The 27,868-nt window shown below is 50.1% G+C and overlaps 1 protein-coding gene across 1 annotated transcript in view; it reads right to left on the bottom strand.

Moving 5' to 3' along the window:
• Nucleotides 1-27,868, bottom strand: part of cep192 (centrosomal protein 192) — a 122,529-nt gene that overhangs the window by 31,303 nt on the left and 63,358 nt on the right. The window contains exons 27-36 of the mRNA XM_055911065.1: nucleotides 26,747-26,886; nucleotides 25,438-25,530; nucleotides 23,033-23,151; nucleotides 20,600-20,800; nucleotides 18,723-18,813; nucleotides 17,196-17,375; nucleotides 5,573-5,833; nucleotides 4,513-4,634; nucleotides 3,653-3,762; nucleotides 662-827 (exon numbers count right to left, since the gene is read on the bottom strand). Of these exons, the coding sequence (XP_055767040.1) occupies nucleotides 662-827; nucleotides 3,653-3,762; nucleotides 4,513-4,634; nucleotides 5,573-5,833; nucleotides 17,196-17,375; nucleotides 18,723-18,813; nucleotides 20,600-20,800; nucleotides 23,033-23,151; nucleotides 25,438-25,530; nucleotides 26,747-26,886 (1,483 nt within the window). The remainder of the gene's footprint in view (nucleotides 1-661; nucleotides 828-3,652; nucleotides 3,763-4,512; nucleotides 4,635-5,572; nucleotides 5,834-17,195; nucleotides 17,376-18,722; nucleotides 18,814-20,599; nucleotides 20,801-23,032; nucleotides 23,152-25,437; nucleotides 25,531-26,746; nucleotides 26,887-27,868) is intronic.

Here is a 27,868-nt window from a genome sequence, read left to right as displayed (position 1 = left end):
CCCAGTCAGATGAACTCGTGGTTAACATGTTTATGTATCCGTGTCCAGTATGGAGCCAATGCTAACTAGCGCTAGCGCAACGACAGGAAGTCTATGGGTATTTGCTAGCATGTTACCAGATACCCATAGACTTCCAGTCTTGCGCTAGCGCTAGTTAGCAAATTCCTTCAAACCGATCGCAGAAACAAAAATGGTATCCATAAGTTCTGACTCTGGGGAAGTAAATAAAGAGCCTCATTGACAAAATCCCAAAGTATCCCTTTATCATACCGTTAGTATACCTTAAGTAACAGAATGTGTTTGGAGGACCAGGATCAGATTTGTTACAGACATGATGGGCCGGTTCCTCAGACACAGATGAAGTGTAGTCCTGGACTAAAAAGCTTTTTCAAATGTAGATTCTCCTTTCAGCAAATGTTCTAGTCTCGGACTCACTAGGCTTTATCCGTGTCTGGGGAAACAGCCTCCATGACTGCATTTACTCAGGGTGCCCAATTATTGTCAAAAGATCAGATTTGGGCTGCCTGTGTAAACACGGCCCGTGTGTTCTAAGCAGAGAGAAACACTCCAGGAACCAAATGAGGTGTTACATGAAACCACTCATATGATTATGTTCTTTAAGGTATGATATCCCCCCCGCCCCCCCCGTCAGTCCCAGTACCTGTCAGCCTCCGAGCCTCTCCTGGTGACAGCTAGGGGGGGCTGGACATGGAGGTCAGTCCTTCCAGAGTCCAAGGTCTCTGTGCTGCCCAGCACTGACAACACCACCTTACTCAGATTCCCATAGAACAACTGGGCCTGGTTGGGGCTCTGGGGCAGGTCGTAGGCTGGAGACAACAGCAGGGGAAATCATGAGCTAAACACAGAACAACTGGGCCTGGTTGGGGCTCTGGGGCAGGTCGTAGGCTGGAGACAACAGCAGGGGAAATCATGAGCTAAACACAGAACAACTGGGCCTGGTTGGGGCTCTGGGGCAGGTCGTAGGCTGGAGACAACAGCAGGGGAAATCATGAGCTAAACACAGAACAACTGGGCCTGGTTGGGGCTCTGGGGCAGGTCGTAGGCTGGAGACAACAGCAGGGGAAATCATGAGATAAACACAGAACAACTGGGCCTGGTTGGGGCTCTGGGGCAGGTCGTAGGCTGGAGACAACAGCAGGGGAAATCATGAGCTAAACAGTGGGTCAAGCCAACACATACATTACACATATATATCATGTATATACACACACACACACACACACATTACACTATCTATCTATATACACACATACATATATATCATCTATATACACACACACACATTACACTATCTATCTATATACACACATACATATATATCATCTATACATACACACAAATATAGTTGAAGTTTACATACACATTAGCCAAATACATTTAAACTCAGTTTTTCACAATTCCTGACATTTAATCCAAGTAAAAATTCCCGGTCTTAGGTCAGTTAGGATCACCACTTTAAGTCAGAATAATAGTAGAGAGAATGATTTATTTCAGCTTTTATTTCTTTCATCACATTCCCAGTGGGTCAGAAGTTTACATACACTCATTTAGTATTTGGTCGCGTTGCCTTTAAATTGTTTAACTTGGGTCAAACGTTTCGGTTAGCCTTCCACAAGCTTCCCACAATAAGTTGGGTGAATTTTGGCCCATTCTTCCTGACAGAGCTGGTGTAACGGAGTCAGGTTTGTAGGCTTCCTTGCTCGCACACGCTTTTTCAGTTCTGCCCACAAATAGGATTGAGGTCAGGGCTTTGTGGTGGCCACTCCAATACCTTGACATTGTTGTCCTTAGGCCATTTTGCCACAACTTTGGAAGTATGCTTGGGGTCATTGTCCATTTGGAAGACCCATTTGCGACCAAGCTTTAACTTCCTGACTGATGTCTTGAGATGTTGCTTCAATATATCCACATAATTTTCCTCCCTAATGATGCCATCTATTTTGTGAAGTGCACCAGTCCCTCCTGCAGCAAAGCATCCCCACACGATGATGCTGCCACCCCCGTGCTTCACGGTTGGGATGGTGTTCTTCGGCTTGCAAGCTCCCCCTTTTTCCTCTAAACGATAGTCATTATGGCTAAACAGTTCTATTTTTGTTTCCTCCTGCCAGAGGGCATTTCTACAAAAAGTACGATCTTTGTCCTCATGTGCAGTTGCAAAACGTAGTCTGGCTTTTTTATGGCGGTTTTGGAGCAGTGGCTATTTCCTTGCTGAGCGGCCTTTCAGGTTACGTCGATATAGGACTTGTTATACTGTGGATATAGATACTTTTGTACCGGTTTCCTCCAGCATCTTCACAAGGTCCTTTGCTGTTGTTCTGGGATTGATTTGCACTTTTCACACCAAAGTACGTTCATCTCTAGTAGAAATAACGCGTCTCCTTCCTGAGCGGTATGACAGCTGCGTGGTCCCATGGTGTTTATACGTGCGTACTATTGTTTGTACAGATGAATGCGGTACCTTCAGGCATTTGGAAATTGCTCCCAAGGATGAACCAGACTTGTGGAGGTCTACAATTGTTTTTCTGAGGTCTTGGCTGATTTCTTTTGATTTTCCCATGATGTCAAGCAAAGAAGCACTGAGTTGGAAGGTAGGCCTTGAAATACATCCACAGGTACACCTCCAATTGACTCAAAGTATGTCAATAAGCCTATCAGAAGCTTCTAAAGACATGCCATCATTTTCTGGAATTTTCCGAGCTGTTTAAAGGCACAGTCAACTTAGTGCATCTAAACTTCTGACCCACTGGAATTGTGATAATGAATTATAAGTGAAATAATATGTAAACAATTGTTGGACAAATTACTTGTCCCATTCACGAAGTAGATGTCCTAACCAACTTGCAAAAACTACAGTTCGTTAAGAAGAAATTTGTGGAGTGGTTGAAAAATGAGTTTTAATGACTCCAACCTAAGTGTCTGTAAACTTCTGACTTCAACTGTATGTATGTATGTATAGATCTTAATGTAATTTTATGTTTGCGCTTTTCTAATAACCACCTCGACTTGGTTCATCAGTGATACATTGATGGTGCCTGGTACAAGCAATTTGGCAGTACGCCCAGAACATTGTTTTGAGAACTGAAAGGGGTATCTCAGTTTCAAGGCCTCAGCTTGGAGAGAAGAAGCCTCGTGAGGTATTGGTCAGTCACGAGAACCAAAAGTTAATGATGAATTTATTACGAATAATGATGTAAATCATGCAAATATAACTTGTCTGTGTAAACAGTAGAAGAGAACTAACGGGACTGACCCGGCAGAGCTCCTGACCGACCTGCACTACTTGGTGCATTGAGTTTGTTGGAACTTTTCCAGCTTGCTGGTAATAAAGAATTATTCAATTAATATTGACTTCAGGAGACCCCCTGGTGGAAACTTCCACAACTAACATTTTTTGAATGACTTAACAGCTGTAACAAGTTGTCCAGAGTAGGAAATCCTCACTGATACCCTAGTGTATAGAACAGGGGTCTCCAACAGTTTGATCTACGAGTAGCTCGCCAAACAATTCTGACCGCAAAATGTCACTAACAAATCTCGCAAGTACCAGACACCGCAAGCTCCCAGCTCCTATCTAATCAAGGAAACATTGACATTATCCCACCCCTGTTCTAGAAATACCCACGACCCTTACCCTCCAAGACCTGCTCCTCCCCCGGGAACCTCTCGTTGAAGTTGAGTCCTTTCAGCAGACTGTTCTCTGACAGAATCTTCCTGCCTGCCTCAGGCTTCGACAGCAGCAACCTAGGGGGACAGGAGATAGAGATGGAGCGAGTGGTGAAATGGGTCTCCTGAAAGTGTTGTAAATCAAACTAGAGGGCCTGGAGAACAGAAACAGACAGTAGTGGATCACACGGTTCTGTCTGACAGCCTGGAACAACTTCTTCAAAGCCTCTTTAATGCTACTGTTGTTCCCCAGTCCACCTGGCCGAGCTGCTGCTCCAGTTTCAACTGTTCTGCCTGCGGCTATGGAACCCTGACCTGTTCACCGGACGTGCTACCTGTCCCAGACCTGCTGTTTTCAACTCTCTAGAGACAGCAGGAGCGGTAGAGATACTCTGAATGATCGGCTATGAAAAGCCAACTGACATTTACTCCTGAGGTGCTGACCTGTTGCACCCTCGACAACCACTGTGATTATTATTATTTGACCATGCTGGTCATTTATGAACATTTGAACATCTCGGCCATGTTCTGTTATAATCTCCACCCGGCACAGCCAGAAGAGGACTGGCCACCCCTCATAGCCTGGTTCCTCTAGGTTTTTTCCAAGGTTCTGGCCTTTCTAGGGAGTTTTTCCTAGCCACCGTGCTTCTACACCTGCATTGCTTGCTGTTTGGGGTTTTAGGCTGGGTTTCTGTACAGCACTTCGAGATATTAGCTGATGTAAGAAGGGCTATATAAATACATTTGATATATTGCTTCACAAGATGGCTGTTTAAAAAGGTTAATGACAGATTAGCCCATGTAAGAAAAAGAGGGACATGTCCTCACCTCCTGAACTGTTGTCGTGAGACCTCGTCTCCACAGAAGAGACAGACTGTGGCCAGGACGGCATTAGCAGACTGACACAGAGTCTGCTCTCTCTGGGTCACCTTCATCAGAACCGTGATCACCTGGAGAAAGAGAACCAGGTAGAGAATCCCACAGGTTAACAGGCGGGTAGGTGTCAGACTCCAGGCCAGCCTAGGGAAGGTTACCAGGCCAGCCTAGGGAAGGTTACCAGGCCAGCCTAGGGAAGGTTACCAGGCCAGCCTAGGGAAGGTTACCAGGCCAGCCTAGGGAAGGTTACCAGTCCAGCCTAGGGAAGGTTACCAGTCCAGCCTAGGGAAGGTTACCAGTCCAGCCTAGGGAAGGTTACCAGGCAGGTAGGTGTCAGACTCCAGACCAGCCTAGGGAAGGTTACCAGGCCAGCCTAGGGAAGGTTACCAGTACAGCCTAGGGAAGGTTACCAGTCCAGCCTAGGGAAGGTTACCAGTCCAGCCTAGGGAAGGTTACCCGGCCAGCCTAGGGAAGGTTACCAGTACAGCCTAGGGAAGGTTACCAGTCCAGCCTAGGGAAGGTTACCAGTCCAGCCTAGGGAAGGTTACCAGTCCAGCCTAGGGAAGGTTACCAGTCCAGCCTAGGGAAGGTTACCAGTCCAGCCTAGGGAAGGTTACCAGTCCAGCCTAGGGAAGGTTACCAGGCAGGTAGGTGTCAGACTCCAGACCAGCCTAGGGAAGGTTACCAGTCCAGCCTAGGGAAGGTTACCAGGCAAGCCTAGGGAAGGTTACCAGGCAGGTAGGTGTCAGACTCCAGACCAGCCTAGGGAAGGTTACCAGTCCAGCCTAGGGAAGGTTACCAGGCCACAAATACCTGGTTCAACATATATTCAAATGGAAAACGTAATGTTGTCAAGCAGAAAGATGCCAAGGGAAGTATCAAAGGTCATCAAAAATGTATAACTAAACCTTCCAGAGAACGTTAATGATATAAACATCTCTCCAGTCAGGAAGTCCAGTTCAAACCAGAACCTCCTTTTTGACCACATGCAGAAACAAGTCACGTGACCTACCTCCTGGGTCCTCTCCATCAGGACGAACTGCGACGGAGAGAGGCTGATGACAGAGGAGTCCATGACAGAGCGTGTGTGTAGGTCAGAGTAGGGAACAGCCTTAATGAAGGCAGCCCTGGACCCTGTGTTTCTCACACAGACACACAGCTTGGAGACCTGGCCTGCTGCCACACCCATTAGCATAGCCACGTAGCCGTCTGACCGCTTCCTGTGGTCTTCCAGAATAATGTTGCTGGTCCCTCCATAGCCTGATAGGGGGATCTGGGGGGCGAGAGAGACAGAGGGCAGATTGTATATTTCACTCTATTAAGATGTGAGGCATAAAGCCAGAGCTACATAACCCATACGTTGTCGCCAGACTCATAACCCATACGTTGTCGCCAGACTCATAACCCATACGTCGCCACAGACTCATAACCCATACGTCGCCACAGACGCATAACCCATACGTCGCCACAGACTCATAACCCATACGTCGCCAGACTCATAACCCATACATCGCCACAGACTCATAACCCATACGTCGCCACAGACTCATAACCCATACATCGCCACAGACTCATAACCCATACGTCGCCACAGACTCATAACCCATACGTCGCCACAGACTCATAACCCATACGTCGCCACAGACGCATAACCCATACGTCGCCACAGACTCATAACCCATACATCGCCACAGACGCATAACCCATACGTCGCCACAGACTCATAACCCATACATCGCCACAGACTCATAACCCATACATCGCCACAGACTCATAACCCATACGTCGTCGCCAGACTCATAACCCATACGTCGTCGCCAGACTCATAACCCATACATCATCAGACTCATAACCCATACGTCATCATCAGACTCATAACCCATACGCCAGACTCATAACCCATACGTTGTCGCCAGACTCATAACCCATACGTCGCCACAGACTCATAACCCATACGTCGCCACAGACGCATAACACATACGTCGCCACAGACTCATAACCCATACATCGCCACAGACTCATAACCCATACATCGCCACAGACTCATAACCCATACGTCGCCACAGACTCATAACCCATACGTCGCCACAGACTCATAACCCATACGTCGCCACAGACTCATAACCCATACGTCGCCACAGACTCATAACCCATACGTCGCCACAGACCCATAACCCATACGTCGCCACAGACGCATAACCCATACGTCGCCACAGACTCATAACCCATACGTCGCCACAGACTCATAACCCATACATCGCCACAGACTCATAACCCATACGTCGTCACAGACTCATAACCCATACGTCGCCACAGACTCATAACCCATACGTCGCCACAGACTCATAACCCATACGTCGTCACAGACTCATAACCCATACGTCGTCGCCAGACTCATAACCCATACGTCAGACTCATAACCCATACGCCAGACTCATAACCCATACGTTGTCGCCAGACTCATAACCCATACGTTGTCGCCAGACTCATAACCCATACGTTGTCGCCAGACTCATAACCCATACGTTGTCGCCAGACTCATAACCCATACGTTGTCGCCAGACTCATAACCCATACGTTGTCGCCAGACTCATAACCCATACGTCGTCGCCAGACTCATAACCCATACGTCGTCGCCAGACTCATAACCCATACGTCGTCGCCAGACTCATAACCCATACGTCGTCGCCAGACTCTTAACCCATACGTCGTCGCCAGACTCTTAACCCATACGTCGCCAGACTCTTAACCCATACGTCACCAGACTCTTAACCCATACATCAGACTCATAACCCATACATCGTCACAGACTCATAACCCATACATCAGACTCATAACCCATACATCAGACTCATAACCCATACATCAGATTCATTGTGAGGTCGTCTGAAAACATCTGACAAACTTTAAAAAGTGTCATGTCCCTTTAAGATCAGTAACCACCACTGAAAACCAGTCTGGTCACTTCAATAAGTCACTAGATCCTGGGGAGCCATAGATGTTCACGATTCTGTTGTTGGCCTTGCACTACACACTTCAATAACCACGTTATTGAATAACCACAATAACCAGGATGTTTAGGGTAGAGAGGGCCTCACAGTGAACCAGGATGGTTAGGGTAGAGAGGGCCTCACAGTAAACCAGGATGGTTAGGGTAGAGAGGGCCTCACAGTGAACCAGGATGGTTAGGGTAGAGAGGGCCTCACAGTGAACCAGGATGGTTAGGGTAGAGAGGGCCTCACAGTGAACCAGGATGGTTAGGGTAGAGAGGGCCTCACAGTGAACCAGGATGGTTAGGGTAGAGAGGGCCTCACAGTGAACCAGGATGGTTAGGGTAGAGAGGGCCTCACAGTGAGCCAGGATGGTTAGGGTAGAGAGGGCCTCACAGTGAGCCAGGATGGTTAGGGTAGAGAGGGCCTCAGTGAACCAGGATGGTTAGGGTAGAGAGGGCCTCAGTGAACCAGGATGGTTAGGGTAGAGGGGGCCTCACAGTGAACCAGGATGGTTAGGGTAGAGGGGGCCTCACAGTGAACCAGGATGGTTAGGGTAGAGGGGGCCTCACAGTAAACCAGGATGGTTAGGGTAGAGAGGGCCTCACAGTGAACCAGGATGGTTAGGGTAGAGAGGGCCTCACAGTGAACCAGGATGGTTAGGGTAGAGAGGGCCTCACAGTGAACCAGGATGGTTAGGGTAGAGGGGGCCTCACAGTGAACCAGGATAGTTAGGGTAGAGAGGGCCTCACAGTGAACCAGGATGGTTAGGGTAGAGGCCCTCACAGTGAACCAGGATGGTTAGGGTAGAGAGGGTCTCACAGTAAACCAGGATGGTTAGGGTAGAGAGGGCCTCACAGTGAACCAGGATGGTTAGGGTAGAGAGGGCCTCACAGTGAACCAGGATGGTTAGGGTAGAGAGGGCCTCACAGTGAACCAGGATGGTTAGGGTAGAGAGGGCCTCACAGTGAACCAGGATGGTTAGGGTAGAGAGGGCCTCACAGTGAGCCAGGATGGTTAGGGTAGAGAGGGCCTCACAGTGAGCCAGGATGGTTAGGGTAGAGAGGGCCTCACAGTGAGCCAGGATGGTTAGGGTAGAGAGGGCCTCACAGTGTGCCAGGATGGTTAGGGTAGAGAGGGCCTCACAGTAAACCAGGATGGTTAGGGTAGAGAGGGCCTCACAGTGAACCAGGATGGTTAGGGTAGAGGGGGCCTCACCGTGAACCAGGATGGTTAGGGTAGAGGGGGCCTCACCGTGAACCAGGATGGTTAGGGTAGAGAGGGCCTCACCGTGAACCAGGATGGTTAGGGTAGAGAGGACCTCACAGAGAACCAGGATGGTTAGGGTAGAGAGGGCCTCACAGTGAACCAGGATGGTTAGGGTAGAGAGGGCCTCACAGTGAACCAGGATGGTTAGGGTAGAGAGGACCTCACAGTGAACCAGGATGGTTAGGGTAGAGAGGGCCTCACAGTAAACCAGGATGGTTAGGGTAGAGAGGGCCTCAGTAAACCAGGATGGTTAGGGTAGAGAGGGCCTCAGTAAACCAGGATGGTTAGGTTAGAGAGGGCCTCACAGTGGACCAGGATGGTTAGGGTAGAGGACCTCACAGTGAACCAGGATGGTTAGGGTAGAGAGGGCCTCACAGTGAACCAGGATGGTTAGGGTAGAGAGGGCCTCACAGTGAACCAGGATGGTTAGGGTAGAGAGGGCCTCACAGTGAACCAGGGTGGTTAGGGTAGAGAGGGCCTCACAGTGAACCAGGATGGTTAGGGTAGAGAGGACCTCACAGTGAACCAGGATGGTTAGGGTAGAGAGGGCCTCACAGTAAACCAGGATGGTTAGGGTAGAGAGAGCCTCACAGTGAACCAGGATGGTTAGGGTAGAGAGGGCCTCAGTAAACCAGGATGGTTAGGGTAGAGAGGGCCTCAGTAAACCAGGATGGTTAGGTTAGAGAGGGCCTCACAGTGGACCAGGATGGTTAGGGTAGAGGACCTCACAGTGAACCAGGATGGTTAGGGTAGAGAGGGCCTCACAGTGAACCAGGATGGTTAGGGTAGAGAGGGCCTCACAGTGAACCAGGATGGTTAGGGTAGAGAGGGCCTCACAGTGAACCAGGATGGTTAGGGTAGAGAGGGCCTCACAGTGAACCAGGATGGTTAGGGTAGAGAGGGCCTCACAGTGAACCAGGATGGTTAGGGTAGAGAGGGCCTCACAGTGAACCAGGATGGTTAGGGTAGAGAGGGCCTCACAGTGAACCAGGATGGTTAGGGTAGAGAGGGCCTCAGTAAACCAGGATGGTTAGGGTAGAGAGGGCCTCAGTAAACCAGGATGGTTAGGGTAGAGGGGGCCTCACAGTGAACCAGGATGGTTAGGGTAGAGGGCCTCACAGTAAACCAGGGTGGTTAGGGTAGAGAGGGCCTCACAGTGAACCAGGGTGGTTAGGGTAGAGAGGGCCTCACAGTGAACCAGGGTGGTTAGGGTAGAGAGGGCCTCACAGTGAACCAGGGTGGTTAGGGTAGAGAGGGCCTCACAGTGAACCAGGATGGTTAGGGTAGAGAGGGCCTCACAGTGAACCAGGATGGTTAGGGTAGAGAGGGCCTCACAGTGAACCAGGATGGTTAGGGTAGAGAGGGCCTCACAGTGAACCAGGATGGTTAGGGTAGAGAGGGCCTCACAGTGAACCAGGATGGTTAGGGTAGAGAGGGCCTCAGTAAACCAGGATGGTTAGGGTAGAGGGGGCCTCACAGTGAACCAGGATGGTTAGGGTAGAGGGCCTCACAGTGAACCAGGATGGTTAGGGTAGAGGGGGCCTCACAGTGAACCAGGATGGTTAGGGTAGAGGGGGCCTCACAGTGAACCAGGATGGTTAGGGTAGAGGGGGCCTCAGTGAACCAGGATGGTTAGGGTAGAGAGGGCCTCACAGTGAACCAGGATGGTTAGGGTAGAGAGGGCCTCACAGTGAACCAGGATGGTTAGGGTAGAGAGGGCCTCACAGTGAACCAGGATGGTTAGGGTAGAGAGGGCCTCACAGTGAACCAGGATGGTTAGGGTAGAGAGGGCCTCACAGTGAACCAGGATGGTTAGGGTAGAGAGGGCCTCACAGTGAACCAGGACGGTTAGGGTAGAGAGGGCCTCACAGTGAACCAGGACGGTTAGGGTAGAGAGGGCCTCACAGTGAACCAGGACGGTTAGGGTAGAGAGGGCCTCACAGTGAACCAGGACGGTTAGGGTAGAGAGGGCCTCACAGTGAACCAGGACGGTTAGGGTAGAGGGGCCTCACAGTGAACCAGGATGGTTAGGGTAGAGAGGGCCTCACAGTGAACCAGGATGGTTAGGGTAGAGAGGGCCTCACAGTGAACCAGGATGGTTAGGGTAGAGAGGGCCTCACAGTGAACCAGGATGGTTAGGGTAGAGAGGGCCTCACAGTGAACCAGGATGGTTAGGGTAGAGAGGGCCTCACAGTGAACCAGGATGGTTAGGGTAGAGAGGGCCTCACAGTGAACCAGGATGGTTAGGGTAGAGAGGGCCTCACAGTGAACCAGGATGGTTAGGGTAGAGAGGGCCTCAGTAAACCAGGATGGTTAGGGTAGAGAGGGCCTCAGTAAACCAGGATGGTTAGGGTAGAGGGGGCCTCACAGTGAACCAGGATGGTTAGGGTAGAGGGCCTCACAGTAAACCAGGGTGGTTAGGGTAGAGAGGGCCTCACAGTGAACCAGGGTGGTTAGGGTAGAGAGGGCCTCACAGTGAACCAGGGTGGTTAGGGTAGAGAGGGCCTCACAGTGAACCAGGGTGGTTAGGGTAGAGAGGGCCTCACAGTGAACCAGGATGGTTAGGGTAGAGAGGGCCTCACAGTGAACCAGGATGGTTAGGGTAGAGAGGGCCTCACAGTGAACCAGGATGGTTAGGGTAGAGAGGGCCTCACAGTGAACCAGGATGGTTAGGGTAGAGAGGGCCTCACAGTGAACCAGGATGGTTAGGGTAGAGAGGGCCTCAGTAAACCAGGATGGTTAGGGTAGAGGGGGCCTCACAGTGAACCAGGATGGTTAGGGTAGAGGGCCTCACAGTGAACCAGGATGGTTAGGGTAGAGGGGGCCTCACAGTGAACCAGGATGGTTAGGGTAGAGGGGGCCTCACAGTGAACCAGGATGGTTAGGGTAGAGGGGGCCTCAGTGAACCAGGATGGTTAGGGTAGAGAGGGCCTCACAGTGAACCAGGATGGTTAGGGTAGAGAGGGCCTCACAGTGAACCAGGATGGTTAGGGTAGAGAGGGCCTCACAGTGAACCAGGATGGTTAGGGTAGAGAGGGCCTCACAGTGAACCAGGATGGTTAGGGTAGAGAGGGCCTCACAGTGAACCAGGATGGTTAGGGTAGAGAGGGCCTCACAGTGAACCAGGACGGTTAGGGTAGAGAGGGCCTCACAGTGAACCAGGACGGTTAGGGTAGAGAGGGCCTCACAGTGAACCAGGACGGTTAGGGTAGAGAGGGCCTCACAGTGAACCAGGACGGTTAGGGTAGAGAGGGCCTCACAGTGAACCAGGACGGTTAGGGTAGAGGGGCCTCACAGTGAACCAGGATGGTTAGGGTAGAGAGGGCCTCACAGTGAACCAGGATGGTTAGGGTAGAGAGGGCCTCAGTAAACCAGGATGGTTAGGGTAGAGGGGGCCTCACAGTGAACCAGGATGGTTAGGGTAGAGGGCCTCACAGTAAACCAGGGTGGTTAGGGTAGAGAGGGCCTCACAGTGAACCAGGGTGGTTAGGGTAGAGAGGGCCTCACAGTGAACCAGGGTGGTTAGGGTAGAGAGGGCCTCACAGTGAACCAGGGTGGTTAGGGTAGAGAGGGCCTCACAGTGAACCAGGATGGTTAGGGTAGAGAGGGCCTCACAGTGAACCAGGATGGTTAGGGTAGAGAGGGCCTCACAGTGAACCAGGGTGGTTAGGGTAGAGAGGGCCTCACAGTGAACCAGGGTGGTTAGGGTAGAGAGGGCCTCACAGTGAACCAGGGTGGTTAGGGTAGAGAGGGCCTCACAGTGAACCAGGATGGTTAGGGTAGAGAGGGCCTCACAGTGAACCAGGATGGTTAGGGTAGAGAGGGCCTCACAGTGAACCAGGATGGTTAGGGTAGAGAGGGCCTCACAGTGAACCAGGATGGTTAGGGTAGAGAGGGCCTCAGTAAACCAGGATGGTTAGGGTAGAGGGGGCCTCACAGTGAACCAGGATGGTTAGGGTAGAGGGCCTCACAGTGAACCAGGATGGTTAGGGTAGAGGGGGCCTCACAGTGAACCAGGATGGTTAGGGTAGAGGGGGCCTCACAGTGAACCAGGATGGTTAGGGTAGAGGGGGCCTCAGTGAACCAGGATGGTTAGGGTAGAGAGGGCCTCACAGTGAACCAGGATGGTTAGGGTAGAGAGGGCCTCACAGTGAACCAGGATGGTTAGGGTAGAGAGGGCCTCACAGTGAACCAGGATGGTTAGGGTAGAGAGGGCCTCACAGTGAACCAGGATGGTTAGGGTAGAGAGGGCCTCACAGTGAACCAGGACGGTTAGGGTAGAGAGGGCCTCACAGTGAACCAGGACGGTTAGGGTAGAGAGGGCCTCACAGTGAACCAGGACGGTTAGGGTAGAGAGGGCCTCACAGTGAACCAGGACGGTTAGGGTAGAGAGGGCCTCACAGTGAACCAGGACGGTTAGGGTAGAGGGGCCTCACAGTGAACCAGGATGGTTAGGGTAGAGAGGGCCTCACAGTGAACCAGGATGGTTAGGGTAGAGAGGGCCTCAGTAAACCAGGATGGTTAGGGTAGAGGGGGCCTCACAGTGAACCAGGATGGTTAGGGTAGAGGGCCTCACAGTAAACCAGGGTGGTTAGGGTAGAGAGGGCCTCACAGTGAACCAGGGTGGTTAGGGTAGAGAGGGCCTCACAGTGAACCAGGGTGGTTAGGGTAGAGAGGGCCTCACAGTGAACCAGGGTGGTTAGGGTAGAGAGGGCCTCACAGTGAACCAGGATGGTTAGGGTAGAGAGGGCCTCACAGTGAACCAGGATGGTTAGGGTAGAGAGGGCCTCACAGTGAACCAGGGTGGTTAGGGTAGAGAGGGCCTCACAGTGAACCAGGGTGGTTAGGGTAGAGAGGGCCTCACAGTGAACCAGGGTGGTTAGGGTAGAGAGGGCCTCACAGTGAACCAGGATGGTTAGGGTAGAGAGGGCCTCACAGTGAACCAGGATGGTTAGGGTAGAGAGGGCCTCACAGTGAACCAGGATGGTTAGGGTAGAGAGGGCCTCAGTAAACCAGGATGGTTAGGGTAGAGGGGGCCTCACAGTGAACCAGGATGGTTAGGGTAGAGGGGGCCTCACAGTGAACCAGGATGGTTAGGGTAGAGGGGGCCTCACAGTGAACCAGGACGGTTAGGGTAGAGGGGGCCTCACAGTGAACCAGGACGGTTAGGGTAGAGGGGGCCTCACAGTGAACCAGGACGGTTAGGGTAGAGGGGGCCTCACAGTGAACCAGGACGGTTAGGGTAGAGAGGGCCTCACAGTGAACCAGGACGGTTAGGGTAGAGAGGGCCTCACAGTGAACCAGGACGGTTAGGGTAGAGGGGGCCTCACAGTGAACCAGGACGGTTAGGGTAGAGAGGGCCTCACAGTGAACCAGGACGGTTAGGGTAGAGAGGGCCTCACAGTGAACCAGGACGGTAAGGGTAGAGAGGGCCTCACAGTGAACCAGGACGGTTAGGGTAGAGGGGGCCTCACAGTGAACCAGGACGGTTAGGGTAGAGAGGGCCTCACAGTGAACCAGGACGGTTAGGGTAGAGAGGGCCTCACAGTGAACCAGGACGGTTAGGGTAGAGAGGGCCTCACAGTGAACCAGGATGGTTAGGGTAGAGAGGGCCTCACAGTGAACCAGGATGGTTAGGGTAGAGAGGGCCTCACAGTGAACCAGGATGGTTAGGGTAGAGAGGGCCTCACAGTGAACCAGGATGGTTAGGGTAGAGAGGGCCTCAGTAAACCAGGATGGTTAGGGTAGAGGGGGCCTCACAGTGAACCAGGATGGTTAGGGTAGAGGGGGCCTCACAGTGAACCAGGATGGTTAGGGTAGAGGGGGCCTCACAGTGAACCAGGATGGTTAGGGTAGAGGGGGCCTCACAGTGAACCAGGATGGTTAGGGTAGAGGGGGCCTCACAGTGAACCAGGATGGTTAGGGTAGAGGGGGCCTCACAGTGAACCAGGATGGTTAGGGTAGAGGGGGCCTCACAGTGAACCAGGATGGTTAGGGTAGAGAGGGCCTCACAGTGAACCAGGATGGTTAGGGTAGAGAGGGCCTCACAGTGAACCAGGATGGTTAGGGTAGAGAGGGCCTCACAGTGAACCAGGATGGTTAGGGTAGAGAGGGCCTCACAGTGAACCAGGATGGTTAGGGTAGAGAGGGCCTCACAGTGAACCAGGATGGTTAGGGTAGAGAGGGCCTCACAGTGAACCAGGATGGTTAGGGTAGAGAGGGCCTCACAGTGAACCAGGATGGTTAGGGTAGAGAGGGCCTCACAGTGAACCAGGATGGTTAGGGTAGAGAGGGCCTCACAGTGAACCAGGATGGTTAGGGTAGAGAGAGCCTCACCGTGAACCAGGATGGTTAGGGTAGAGAGGGCCTCAGTAAACCAGGATGGTTAGGGTAGAGGGGGCCTCACAGTGAACCAGGATGGTTAGGGTAGAGAGGGCCTCACAGTGAACCAGGATGGTTAGGGTAGAGAGGGCCTCACAGTGAACCAGGATGGTTAGGGTAGAGAGGGATTCACAGTGAACCAGGATGGTTAGGGTAGAGAGGGATTCACAGTGAACCAGGACGGTTAGGGTAGAGAGGGCCTCACAGTGAACCAGGACGGTTAGGGTAGAGAGGGCCTCACAGTGAACCAGGACGGTAAGGGTAGAGAGGGCCTCACAGTGAACCAGGACGGTTAGGGTAGAGGGGGCCTCACAGTGAACCAGGACGGTTAGGGTAGAGAGGGCCTCACAGTGAACCAGGACGGTTAGGGTAGAGAGGGCCTCACAGTGAACCAGGACGGTTAGGGTAGAGAGGGCCTCACAGTGAACCAGGATGGTTAGGGTAGAGAGGGCCTCACAGTGAACCAGGATGGTTAGGGTAGAGAGGGCCTCACAGTGAACCAGGATGGTTAGGGTAGAGAGGGCCTCACAGTGAACCAGGATGGTTAGGGTAGAGAGGGCCTCAGTAAACCAGGATGGTTAGGGTAGAGGGGGCCTCACAGTGAACCAGGATGGTTAGGGTAGAGGGGGCCTCACAGTGAACCAGGATGGTTAGGGTAGAGGGGGCCTCACAGTGAACCAGGATGGTTAGGGTAGAGGGGGCCTCACAGTGAACCAGGATGGTTAGGGTAGAGGGGGCCTCACAGTGAACCAGGATGGTTAGGGTAGAGGGGGCCTCACAGTGAACCAGGATGGTTAGGGTAGAGGGGGCCTCACAGTGAACCAGGATGGTTAGGGTAGAGAGGGCCTCACAGTGAACCAGGATGGTTAGGGTAGAGAGGGCCTCACAGTGAACCAGGATGGTTAGGGTAGAGAGGGCCTCACAGTGAACCAGGATGGTTAGGGTAGAGAGGGCCTCACAGTGAACCAGGATGGTTAGGGTAGAGAGGGCCTCACAGTGAACCAGGATGGTTAGGGTAGAGAGGGCCTCACAGTGAACCAGGATGGTTAGGGTAGAGAGGGCCTCACAGTGAACCAGGATGGTTAGGGTAGAGAGGGCCTCACAGTGAACCAGGATGGTTAGGGTAGAGAGGGCCTCACAGTGAACCAGGATGGTTAGGGTAGAGAGAGCCTCACCGTGAACCAGGATGGTTAGGGTAGAGAGGGCCTCAGTAAACCAGGATGGTTAGGGTAGAGGGGGCCTCACAGTGAACCAGGATGGTTAGGGTAGAGAGGGCCTCACAGTGAACCAGGATGGTTAGGGTAGAGAGGGCCTCACAGTGAACCAGGATGGTTAGGGTAGAGAGGGATTCACAGTGAACCAGGATGGTTAGGGTAGAGAGGGCCTCACAGTGAACCAGGATGGTTAGGGTAGAGAGGGCCTCACAGTGAACCAGGATGGTTAGGGTAGAGAGGGCCTCACAGTGAACCAGGATGGTTAGGGTAGAGAGGGCCTCACAGTGAACCAGGATGGTTAGGGTAGAGAGGGCCTCACAGTGAACCAGGATGGTTAGGGTAGAGAGGGCCTCACAGTGAACCAGGATGGTTAGGGTAGAGAGGGCCTCACAGTGAACCAGGATGGTTAGGGTAGAGAGGGCCTCACAGTGAACCAGGATGGTTAGGGTAGAGAGGGCCTCACAGTGAACCAGGATGGTTAGGGTAGAGAGGGCCTCACAGTGAACCAGGATGGTTAGGGTAGAGAGGGCCTCACAGTGAACCAGGATGGTTAGGGTAGAGAGGGCCTCACAGTGAACCAGGATGGTTAGGGTAGAGAGGGCCTCACCGTGAACCAGGATGGTTAGGGTAGAGAGGGCCTCACCGTGAACCAGGATGGTTAGGGTAGAGAGGGCCTCAGTGAACCAGGATGGTTAGGGTAGAGGGCCTCACAGTGAACCAGGATGGTTAGGGTAGAGGGCCTCACCGTGAACCAGGATGGTTAGGGTAGAGAGGGCCTCACCGTGAACTTGATGCCAGGCTGCGAGGGCCGTACTCCAGACTGTTTGATCTCCAGCTTGGACAGGGTGCAGGCCACCCGGGTTGGGGCAAACAGCAGGTGGACAACAACATCCTCCCTGGGCCGGATGGACAGCTCTCTGTGGCGGGTCAACCTCTCCTCCTGTCCAAAGCTACTCTGGAGCTGGGAGAGACATATTACATTAAGATAGACAGATGGAGATATTACATTAACCTCTTAGCGCTAGGTGTCAGAATTATTATATATATATTTTTTAAATAATGTACCCAATGTAAACGGACATTTTCTCTGGCCCAGATCGTAGAATATGCATATAATTTACAGATTAGGATAGAAAACACTCCAAAGTTTCCAAAACTGTCAAAATATTGTCTGTGAGAAAAAGAATACTTATTCTGCAAGCGAAAACCTGAGAAAATGTAAACCGGAAGTGATATTTTTTTTTTTATATATTTGTTTCCTGGCCCGTCTAACCTCCATTTAAAGGGGTATCAACCAGATTATTTTTCCAATGGCTTCCTCAGGCTGTGACCAGGCTTTAGACATAGTTTCAGGCTTTTATTTTGAAAAATGAGCGAGATGTTTCAAAAGAGATCAGGTGTCCTCTGAATATTTCCTGCGCGCGCGGGAGGAGCTCACCATTTTCCTTTTCTCTCTTAATGAATAGGTTATGCGCCGGTTGAAATATTATCGATTGTTTGTTGAAGACAACCTGAGGTTTAATTATAAAAAACATTTGAAATGTTTCTACGACCATTTCGGATACTTGTGGGGATTTGTCGAACGGAACACGGCTTTTGTATTCTCAAAATAATGCGCAACCCAAACGGCATTTTTTGTGATAAAAGTAATATTTATCGAACAAAAATAACATTTGTTGTGTAACTGGGAGTCTCGGAGTGGAAACACCCGAAGATTATCAAAGGTAAGCGATTAATTGTATTGCTTTTCTTACTTTCGTGACCAAGCTAACCAAGCTAATATAAGGCTAAGCTGTTATAGCATTGAAAGCTACACTCACAAAAGCTTGGATTTCTTTCGCTGTACAATATATTTTCAAAATCTGACACGATAGGTGGATTAACAACAAGCTAAGCTGTGTTTTGGAATATTTCACTTGTGATTGCATGATTATAAATATTTTTAGAAATATTATAGAATTTGGCGCCCTGCAATTCAGCGGTTGTTTAGGAAAGTGAACCCGCATTCGGTATCCGTAGCGCAGAAAAGTTAATAGACAGGAGAGAGAGATATTACATTGACAGGAGAGAGCAAAGGGGAGCGAGAGATCACAGTGAGACAGGGGGAGCCAGGAGTTAATGAGACGTGACTGCAGTAATAAACCTCTGATGTTGAACAGTCCTTGTCCAGAGACATGACTGTTCACTTCTAATGGCTTCAAACACCACAGGAGTCCACAGCCAATTCTCCAGGCAAGCAGTCTGACACAGAGCTGTTGTGATTGATCTCTACAGAGAAGCTGGACAAGTTAAGGATCTTGGTTCTTACCTGGAAACAGCTGTGATCTTGTCCTCGGATCAGCAGACGCAGGTGGTGTGTTGTGTCGGGGGAGTTATTACGAAGAACCAGCTTCTGTTGTCTGTACAGGTAGAGGACCACATTCAGAGCTCCAACAACACACCTCCACCACAACACCTCCTCCACACCTACATCTCCAACAACAATCAACCTCTTCAACAGCTTTCTAACCATGTTCATAACACATGATTTAAAAAATATATTTAACTAGGCAAGAGAGTTAACTTCTTTGGGGTAGGGGGAGGTATTTTCACGTCCGGATGAAAAGCGTGCCCAGAGTAAACTGCCTGCTACTCAGGCCCAGATGCTAATACATGCATATTATTATGGATAGAAAACTCTGGAGTTTCTAAAACTGTTTGAATGATGTCTGTGAGTATAACAGAACTCATATGGCAGGCAAAAACCTGAGAAAAAATCCAACCAGGAAGTGGGAAATCTGAGGTTTTTAGTTTTTCAAGTCTTTGCTTATCCAAGATAGTGGAAATGGGGTCATATTGCACTTCCTAAAGCTTCCACTAGATGTCAACAGTCCTTAGAAACTTGTATGATGCTTCTACCATGAAGTGGGGGCGAATGAGAGGGGATTGAGTTCATGCGTGTTCATGTGAGAGTTAGCTTGAGTTCCATCGCATTTCTGAAGACAAAGGAATTCTCCGGTTGGAACATTATTGAAGATTTGTTAAAAACATCCTAAAGATTGATTCTATACTTCATTTGACATGTTTCTACGGACTGTAATATGACTTCTCGTCTGAACTTTTGCCTGGACCTGCCCGTGAGTTTAGATTGTGTACTGAACGCGTGAACAACAAGGAGGAATTTGGACATAAATGATGGACATTATCGAACAAAACAAACATTTATTGTGGAACTGGGATTCCTGGGAGTGCATTCTGATGAAGATCATCAAAGGTGAGTGAATATTTATAATGCTATTTCTGACTTCTGTTGACTCCACAACATGGCGGATATCTTTTTGGCTTATTTGGGCTCTGAGCGTGGTACTCAGATTATTGCATGGTGTGCTTTTTCTAAATCTGACATAGCGGTTGCATTAAGGAGAAGTGGATCTAAAATTCCATGCATAACAGTTGTATCTTTGATCAACGTTGATGAGTATTTCTGTAAATCGATGTGGCTCTCTGCAAAATCACCGGATGTTCTGAAAGTACTGAACATAACGCGCCAATGTAAACTCAGATTTTTGGATATAAATATGAACTTTACCGAACAAAACATACATGTATTGTGTAACATGAAGTCCTATGAGTGTCATCTGATGAAGATCATCAAAGGTTAGTGATTAATTTTATCTCTATTTATGCTTTTTGTGACTCCTCTCTTAGGCTGGAAAAATGGCTGTGTTTTTCTGTGACTTGGCTCTGACCGAACATAATCGTTTGGTGTGCTTTCGTCGTAAAGCCTTTTTGAAATCGGACACTGTGGCTGGATTAACGAGAAGTGTATCTTTAAAATGGTGTAAAATACTTGTATGTTAAAGGAATTTTAATTATGTGATTTCTGTTGTTTTGAATTTGGCACCCTGCAGTTTCACTGGCTGTTGACGAGGTGGGACACTACCGTCCCACATACCCTAGAGAGGTTAAGAACAAATTCTTATTTACAATGACGGCCAAACCCGGACGACGCTGGGCCAATTGTGCGCCGCCCTATGGGACTCCCAATCACGGACGGATATGATACAGCCTGGAGTCGAACCAGGGACTGTAGTGACGCCTCTTGCAGTGAGATGCTGCGCCTCAGACCGCTGCGCCACTCGGGAGCAACTATGTATGGATGAATCATTATGACTAACATGTAGGAGTCTAGTAAATGTTCCTTACACAGCTCTGCCCAGCGTGACCCCTCCCCAGGCCACAAACTGCTTGTTGGAGAGGATGGGGGGCACCTCACTGGGGGGCAGCATGCCCAGGGCAGAGGCAGGACCTGGTGCAGCAGGGTTACCCCTCTCCTCTGGTACCACCTGTCCCTTCAGCACCACCTCATACTGAGGACCAGACGGCAGCACCAGGATGGTCAGAACACTGGAGGGACAAGCACAGAGAAACCTCAGGAACAGGAAGTATCATGAAAACACAAGGACACAGAACAACAACCCAGGGAAAGGTCTGAGCTGCCGGTAAAATGATCCTAGAGCAACAGACAGATTACACTCTGAAGTACAACTGAGTAATGTAGAAGGCTTTCTACAAGGCTAGATGTCCAGAACACCGAGTAATGTAGAAGGCTTTCTACAAGGCTAGACGTTCAGAACACCGAGTAATGTAGAAGGCTTTCTACAAGGCTAGACGTTCAGAACACTGAGTAATGTAGAAGGCTTTCTACAAGGCTAGACGTTCAGAACACTGAGTAATGTAGAAGGCTTTCTACAAGGCTAGACGTCCAGAACACTGAGTAATGTAGAAGGCTTTCTACAAGGCTAGACGTTCAGAACACTGAGTAATGTAGAAGGCTTTCTACAAGGCTAGACGTTCAGAACACTGAGTAATGTAGAAGGCTTTCTACAAGGCTAGACGTTCAGAACACTGAGTAATGTAGAAGGCTTTCTACAAGGCTAGACGTCCAGAACGCTGAGTAATGTAGAAGGCTTTCTACAAGGCTAGACGTTCAGAACGCTGAGTAATGTAGAAGGCTTTCTACAAGGCTAGACGTTCAGAACGCTGAGTAATGTAGAAGGCTTTCTACAAGGCTAGACGTTCAGAACGCTGAGTAATGTAGAAGGCTTTCTACAAGGCTAGACGTTCAGAACGCTGAGTAATGTAGAAGGCTTTCTACAAGGCTAGACGTTCAGAACGCTGAGTAATGTAGAAGGCTTTCTACAAGGCTAGACGTTCAGAACGCTGAGTAATGTAGAAGGCTTTCTACAAGGCTAGACGTCCAGAACACTGAGTAATGTAGAAGGCTTTCTACAAGGCTAGACGTCCAGAACGCTGAGTAATGTAGAAGGCTTTCTACAAGGCTAGACGTCCAGAACGCTGAGTAATGTAGAAGGCTTTCTACAAGGCTAGACGTCCAGAACACTGAGTAATGTAGAAGGCTTTCTACAAGGCTAGACGTTCAGAACACTGAGTAATGTAGAAGGCTTTCTACAAGGCTAGACGTTCAGAACACTGAGTAATGTAGAAGGCTTTCTACAAGGCTAGATGTTCAGAACACTGAGTAATGTAGAAGGCTTTCTACAAGGCTAGACGTTCAGAACACTGAGTAATGTAGAAGGCTTTCTACAAGGCTAGACGTCCAGAACACTGAGTAATGTAGAAGGCTTTCTACAAGGCTAGACGTTCAGAACACTGAGTAATGTAGAAGGCTTTCTACAAGGCTAGACGTCCAGAACACTGAGTAATGTAGAAGGCTTTCTACAAGGCTAGACGTCCAGAACACTGAGTAATGTAGAAGGCTTTCTACAAGGCTAGACGTTCAGAACACTGAGTAATGTAGAAGGCTTTCTACAAGGCTAGACGTTCAGAACACTGAGTAATGTAGAAGGCTTTCTACAAGGCTAGACGTTCAGAACACTGAGTAATGTAGAAGGCTTTCTACAAGGCTAGACGTTCAGAACACTGAGTAATGTAGAAGGCTTTCTACAAGGCTAGACGTTCAGAACACTGAGTAATGTAGAAGGCTTTCTACAAGGCTAGACGTTCAGAACACTGAGTAATGTAGAAGGCTTTCTACAAGGCTAGACGTCCAGAACACTGAGTAATGTAGAAGGCTTTCTACAAGGCTAGACGTTCAGAACACTGAGTAATGTAGAAGGCTTTCTACAAGGCTAGACGTCCAGAACACTGAGTAATGTAGAAGGCTTTCTACAAGGCTAGACGTTCAGAACACTGAGTAATGTAGAAGGCTTTCTACAAGGCTAGACGTTCAGAACACTGAGTAATGTAGAAGGCTTTCTACAAGGCTAGACGTCCAGAACACTGAGTAATGTAGAAGGCTTTCTACAAGGCTAGACGTTCAGAACACTGAGTAATGTAGAAGGCTTTCTACAAGGCTAGACGTCCAGAACACTGAGTAATGTAGAAGGCTTTCTACAAGGCTAGACGTTCAGAACACTGAGTAATGTAGAAGGCTTTCTACAAGGCTAGACGTTCAGAACACTGAGTAATGTAGAAGGCTTTCTACAAGGCTAGACGTTCAGAACACTGAGTAATGTAGAAGGCTTTCTACAAGGCTAGACGTCCAGAACGCTGAGTAATGTAGAAGGCTTTCTACAAGGCTAGACGTCCAGAAAATAAATAAATAATAAAAAGTACCTCTCTCGGCTCTTCCTGCCGCCCTGAGAGGTGAACGAGACCACAATGCCTTGCTCCTCCCCGGCACGCAGACACAGGTCAACAGGACTCACAGAGAAACAGTCATCACCACCGCTGTTCTGAAGACAAGCACCACCCAGGAGGTCATATCAACATATCAGTCAGCACCACACAGGAGGTCATATCAACATATCAGTCAGCACCACCCAGGAGGTCATATCAACATATCAGTCAGCACCACACAGGAGGTCATATCAACATATCAGTCAGCACCACACAGGAGGTCATATCAACATATCAGTCAGCACCACACAGGAGGTCATATCAACATATCAGTCAGCACCACACAGGAGGTCATATCAACATATCAGTCAGCACCACACAGCAGGTCATATCAACATATCAGTCAGCACCACCCAGGAGGTCATATCAACATATCAGTCAGCACCACCCAGGAGGTCATATCAACATATCAGTCAGCACCACACAGGAGGTCATATCAATATACAGTCAGCACCACACAGGAGGTCATATCAACATATCAGTCAGCACCACACAGGAGGTCATATCAACATATCAGTCAGCACCACACAGGAGGTCATATCAACATATCAGTCAGCACCACACAGCAGGTCATATCAACATATCAGTCAGCACCACACAGGAGGTCATATCAACATACAGTCAGCACCACACAGGAGGTCATATCAACATACAGTCAGCACCACCCAGGAGGTCATATCAACATACAGCACCACCCAGGAGGTCATATCAACATACAGCACCACCCAGGAGGTCATATCAACATACAGCACCACACAGGAGATCATATCAACATATCAGTCAGCACCACACAGGAGGTCATATCAACATATCAGTCAGCACCACACAGCAGGTCATATCAACATATCAGTCAGCACCACCCAGGAGGTCATATCAACATACAGTCAGCACCACACAGCAGGTCATATCAACATATCAGTCAGCACCACACAGGAGGTCATATCAATATACAGTCAGCACCACACAGGAGGTCATATCAACATATCAGTCAGCACCACACAGGAGTTCATATCAACATATCAGTCAGCACCACACAGGAGGTCATATCAACATACAGTCAGCACCACACAGGAGGTCATATCAACATATCAGTCAGCACCACACAGGAGGTCATATCAACATATCAGTCAGCACCACACAGGAGGTCATATCAACATATCAGTCAGCACCACACAGGAGGTCATATCAACATACAGTCAGCACCACACAGGAGGTCATATCAACATACAGTCAGCACCACACAGGAGGTCATATCAACATACAGTCAGCACCACACAGGAGGTCATATCAACATACAGTCAGCACCACACAGGAGGTCATATCAACATACAGTCAGCACCACACAGGAGGTCATATCAACATACAGCACCACCCAGGAGGTCATATCAACATACAGCACCACCCAGGAGGTCATATCAACATACAGCACCACACAGGAGATCATATCAACATATCAGTCAGCACCACACAGGAGGTCATATCAACATATCAGTCAGCACCACCACCACCAGATGGTCCCACAACGCCAACACATCCCCCAGGCTTATCCAGACCACAATGCCAACACATCCCCCAGGCTTATCCAAACCACATCCCCCAGGCTTATCTAAACCACAACGCCAACACATCCCCCAGGCTTATCCAAACCACAACGCCAACACATCCCCCAGGCTTATCCAAACCACAACGCCAACACATCCGCCAGGCTTATCCAAACCACAACACATCCGCCAGGCTTATCCAAACCACAACACATCCGCCAGGCTTATCCAAACCACAACACATCCCCAGGCTTATCCAAACCACAACACATCCCCCAGGCTTATCCAAACCACAACACATCCCCCAGGCTTATCCAAACCACAACACATCCCCCAGGCTTATCCAAACCACAACACATCCCCCAGGCTTATCCAAACCACATCACATCCCCCAGGCTTATCCAAACCAAACCACATCCCCCAGGCTTACCCAAACCACATCCCGCAGGCTTACCCAAACCACAACCCCCAGGCTTACCCAAACCACAACACATCCCCCAGTCTTATCCAAACCACAACGCCAACATATCCCCCAGGCTTATCCAAACCACAACGCCAACACATCCCCCAGGCTTATCCAAACCACAACGCCAACACATCCCCCAGGCTTATCCAAACCACAACACATCCCCCAGGCTTATCCAAACCACAACACTTCCCCCAGGCTTATCCAAACCACAACACATCCCCCAGGCTTATCCAAACCACAACACATCCCCCAGGCTTATCCAAACCACAACACATCCCCCAGGCTTATTCAGACCACAGATCAAACAGGGAAGTAAAAAAGGGACAGAATACCTTGAGTTTCAGCTGAACATCAATGTTGCCTGCGTTCTTCAGAGGCAGAGTCTGCTTGCTGGACTGACCCAACGCTGCCGAGAGGTTAACAGTCTGCCCTCCCCCCAAACAATTATATAGGAGGAAAGAATTGCAGATATGTCAACATATCACAAAAGGTCAACCCCAACTTTAATATGGAATGTGTTAGAATGGTAATAGGACACACTGGCTTTCCCAGTTAACCCCTGAATATAAAGACCAGGCTCAGGTCAGCAGTGCTACGGGTCAGTTCCTACCTGTAGGTCTTTAGGGGCGTGGACCCTGTCAGCAGTGCTACGGGTCAGTTCCTACCTGTAGGTCTTTAGGGGAGTGGACCCTGTCAGCAGTGCTACGGGTCAGCTCCTACCTGTAGGTCTTTAGGGGCGTGGACCCTGTCAGCAGTGCTACGGGTCAGCTCCTACCTGTAGGTCTTTAGGGGAGTGGACCCTGTCAGCAGTGCTACAGGTCAGTTCCTACCTGTAGGTCTTTAGGGGCGTGGACCCTGTCAGCAGTGCTACGGGTCAGTTCCTACCTGTAGGTCTTTAGGGGCGTGGACTGTCAGCAGTGCTACAGGTCAGTTCCTACCTGTAGGTCTTTAGGGGCGTGGACCCTGTCAGCAGTGCTACGGGTCAGCTCCTACCTGTAGGTCTTTAGGGGAGTGGACTGTCAGCAGTGCTACGGGTCAGCTCCTACCTGTAGGTCTTTAGGGGCGTGGACCCTGTCAGCAGTGCTACGGGTCAGCTCCTACCTGTAGGTCTTTAGGGGAGTGGACTGTCAGCAGTACTACGGGTCAGTTCCTACCTGTAGGTCTTTAGGGGAGTGGACTGTCAGCAGTGCTACGGGTCAGTTCCTACCTGTAGGTCTTTAGGGGAGTGGACCCTGTCAGCAGTGCTACAGGTCAGTTCCTACCTGTAGGTCTTTAGGGGCGTGGACCCTGTCAGCAGTGCTACGGGTCAGCTCCTACCTGTAGGTCTTTAGGGGAGTGGACTGTCAGCAGTGCTACGGGTCAGTTCCTACCTGTAGGTCTTTAGGGGAGTGGACTCTGGCTGCAGTGCTACGGGTCAGTTCCTACCTGTAGGTCTTTAGGGGAGTGGACTGTCAGCAGTGCTACGGGTCAGTTCCTACCTGTAGGTCTTTAGGGGCGTGGACTCTGGCTGCAGTGCTACGGGTCAGTTCCTACCTGTAGGTCTTTAGGGGCGTGGACCCTGTCAGCAGTGCTACGGGTCAGCTCCTACCTGTAGGTCTTTAGGGGCGTGTACTGTCAGCAGGGCTACAGGTCAGTTCCTACCTGTAGGTCTTTAGGGGCGTGGACTCTGGCTGTTCCAGACCTGGCTCTGAGAGGGACGCTCCTGATCACATGACTGGGGCCTGGACAGTCCACCTCGATGTCCACCCGCGCACTGTACTCATCCGCTGGACCGAGATCACCTGTAGGACATTACACATGACAAACATCCGCTGGACCTAGATCACCTGCGTGACATCACTGTACTCATCCGCTGGACCTAGATCCCCTGTATGACATCACATATGACAAACATCACTGTACTCATCCGCTGGACCTAGATCACCTGCGTGACATCACTGTACTCATCCGCTGGACCTAGATCACCTGTATGACATCACTGTACTCGTCCGCTGGACCTAGATCACCTGTATGACATCACTGTACTCGTCCGCTGGACCTAGATCACCTGTATGACATCACTGTACTCATCCGCTGGACCTAGATCACCTGTGTGACATCACTGTACTCATCCGCTGGACCTAGATCACCTGCGTGACATCACTGTACTCATCCGCTGGACCTATATCACCTGCGTGACATCACTGTACTCATCCGCTGGACCTAGATCACCTGCATGACATCACTGTACTCATCCGCTGGACCTAGATCACCTGTATGACATCGCTGGACCTAGATCACCTGCATGACATCACTGTACTCATCCGCTGGACCTAGATCACCTGTATGACATCACTGTACTCATCCGCTGGCCCTAGATCACCTGTATGACATCACTGTACTCATCCGCTGGACCTAGATAACCTGTATGACATCGCTGGACCTAGATCACCTGCATGACATCACTGTACTCATCCGCTGGACCTAGATAACCTGTATGACATCGCTGGACCTAGATCACCTGCATGACATCACTGTACTCATCCGCTGGACCTAGATCACCTGTATGACATCACTGTACTCATCCGCTGGACCTAGATCACCTGTGTGACATCACTGTACTCATCCGCTGGACCTAGATAACCTGTATGACATCGCTGGACCTAGATCACCTGCATGACATCACTGTACTCATCCGCTGGACCTAGATCACCTGTATGACATCACTGTACTCATCCGCTGGACCTAGATCACCTGTATGACATCACTGTACTCATCCGCTGG

Source organism: Salvelinus fontinalis, unplaced genomic scaffold, assembly GCF_029448725.1.
Source record: "Salvelinus fontinalis isolate EN_2023a unplaced genomic scaffold, ASM2944872v1 scaffold_0044, whole genome shotgun sequence".
In the NCBI taxonomy this organism is placed as follows: Eukaryota; Metazoa; Chordata; class Actinopteri; order Salmoniformes; family Salmonidae; genus Salvelinus; species Salvelinus fontinalis.
Note: the sequence above shows the minus strand (reverse complement) of the source record. Positions and strands in the feature narration are given on the sequence as shown.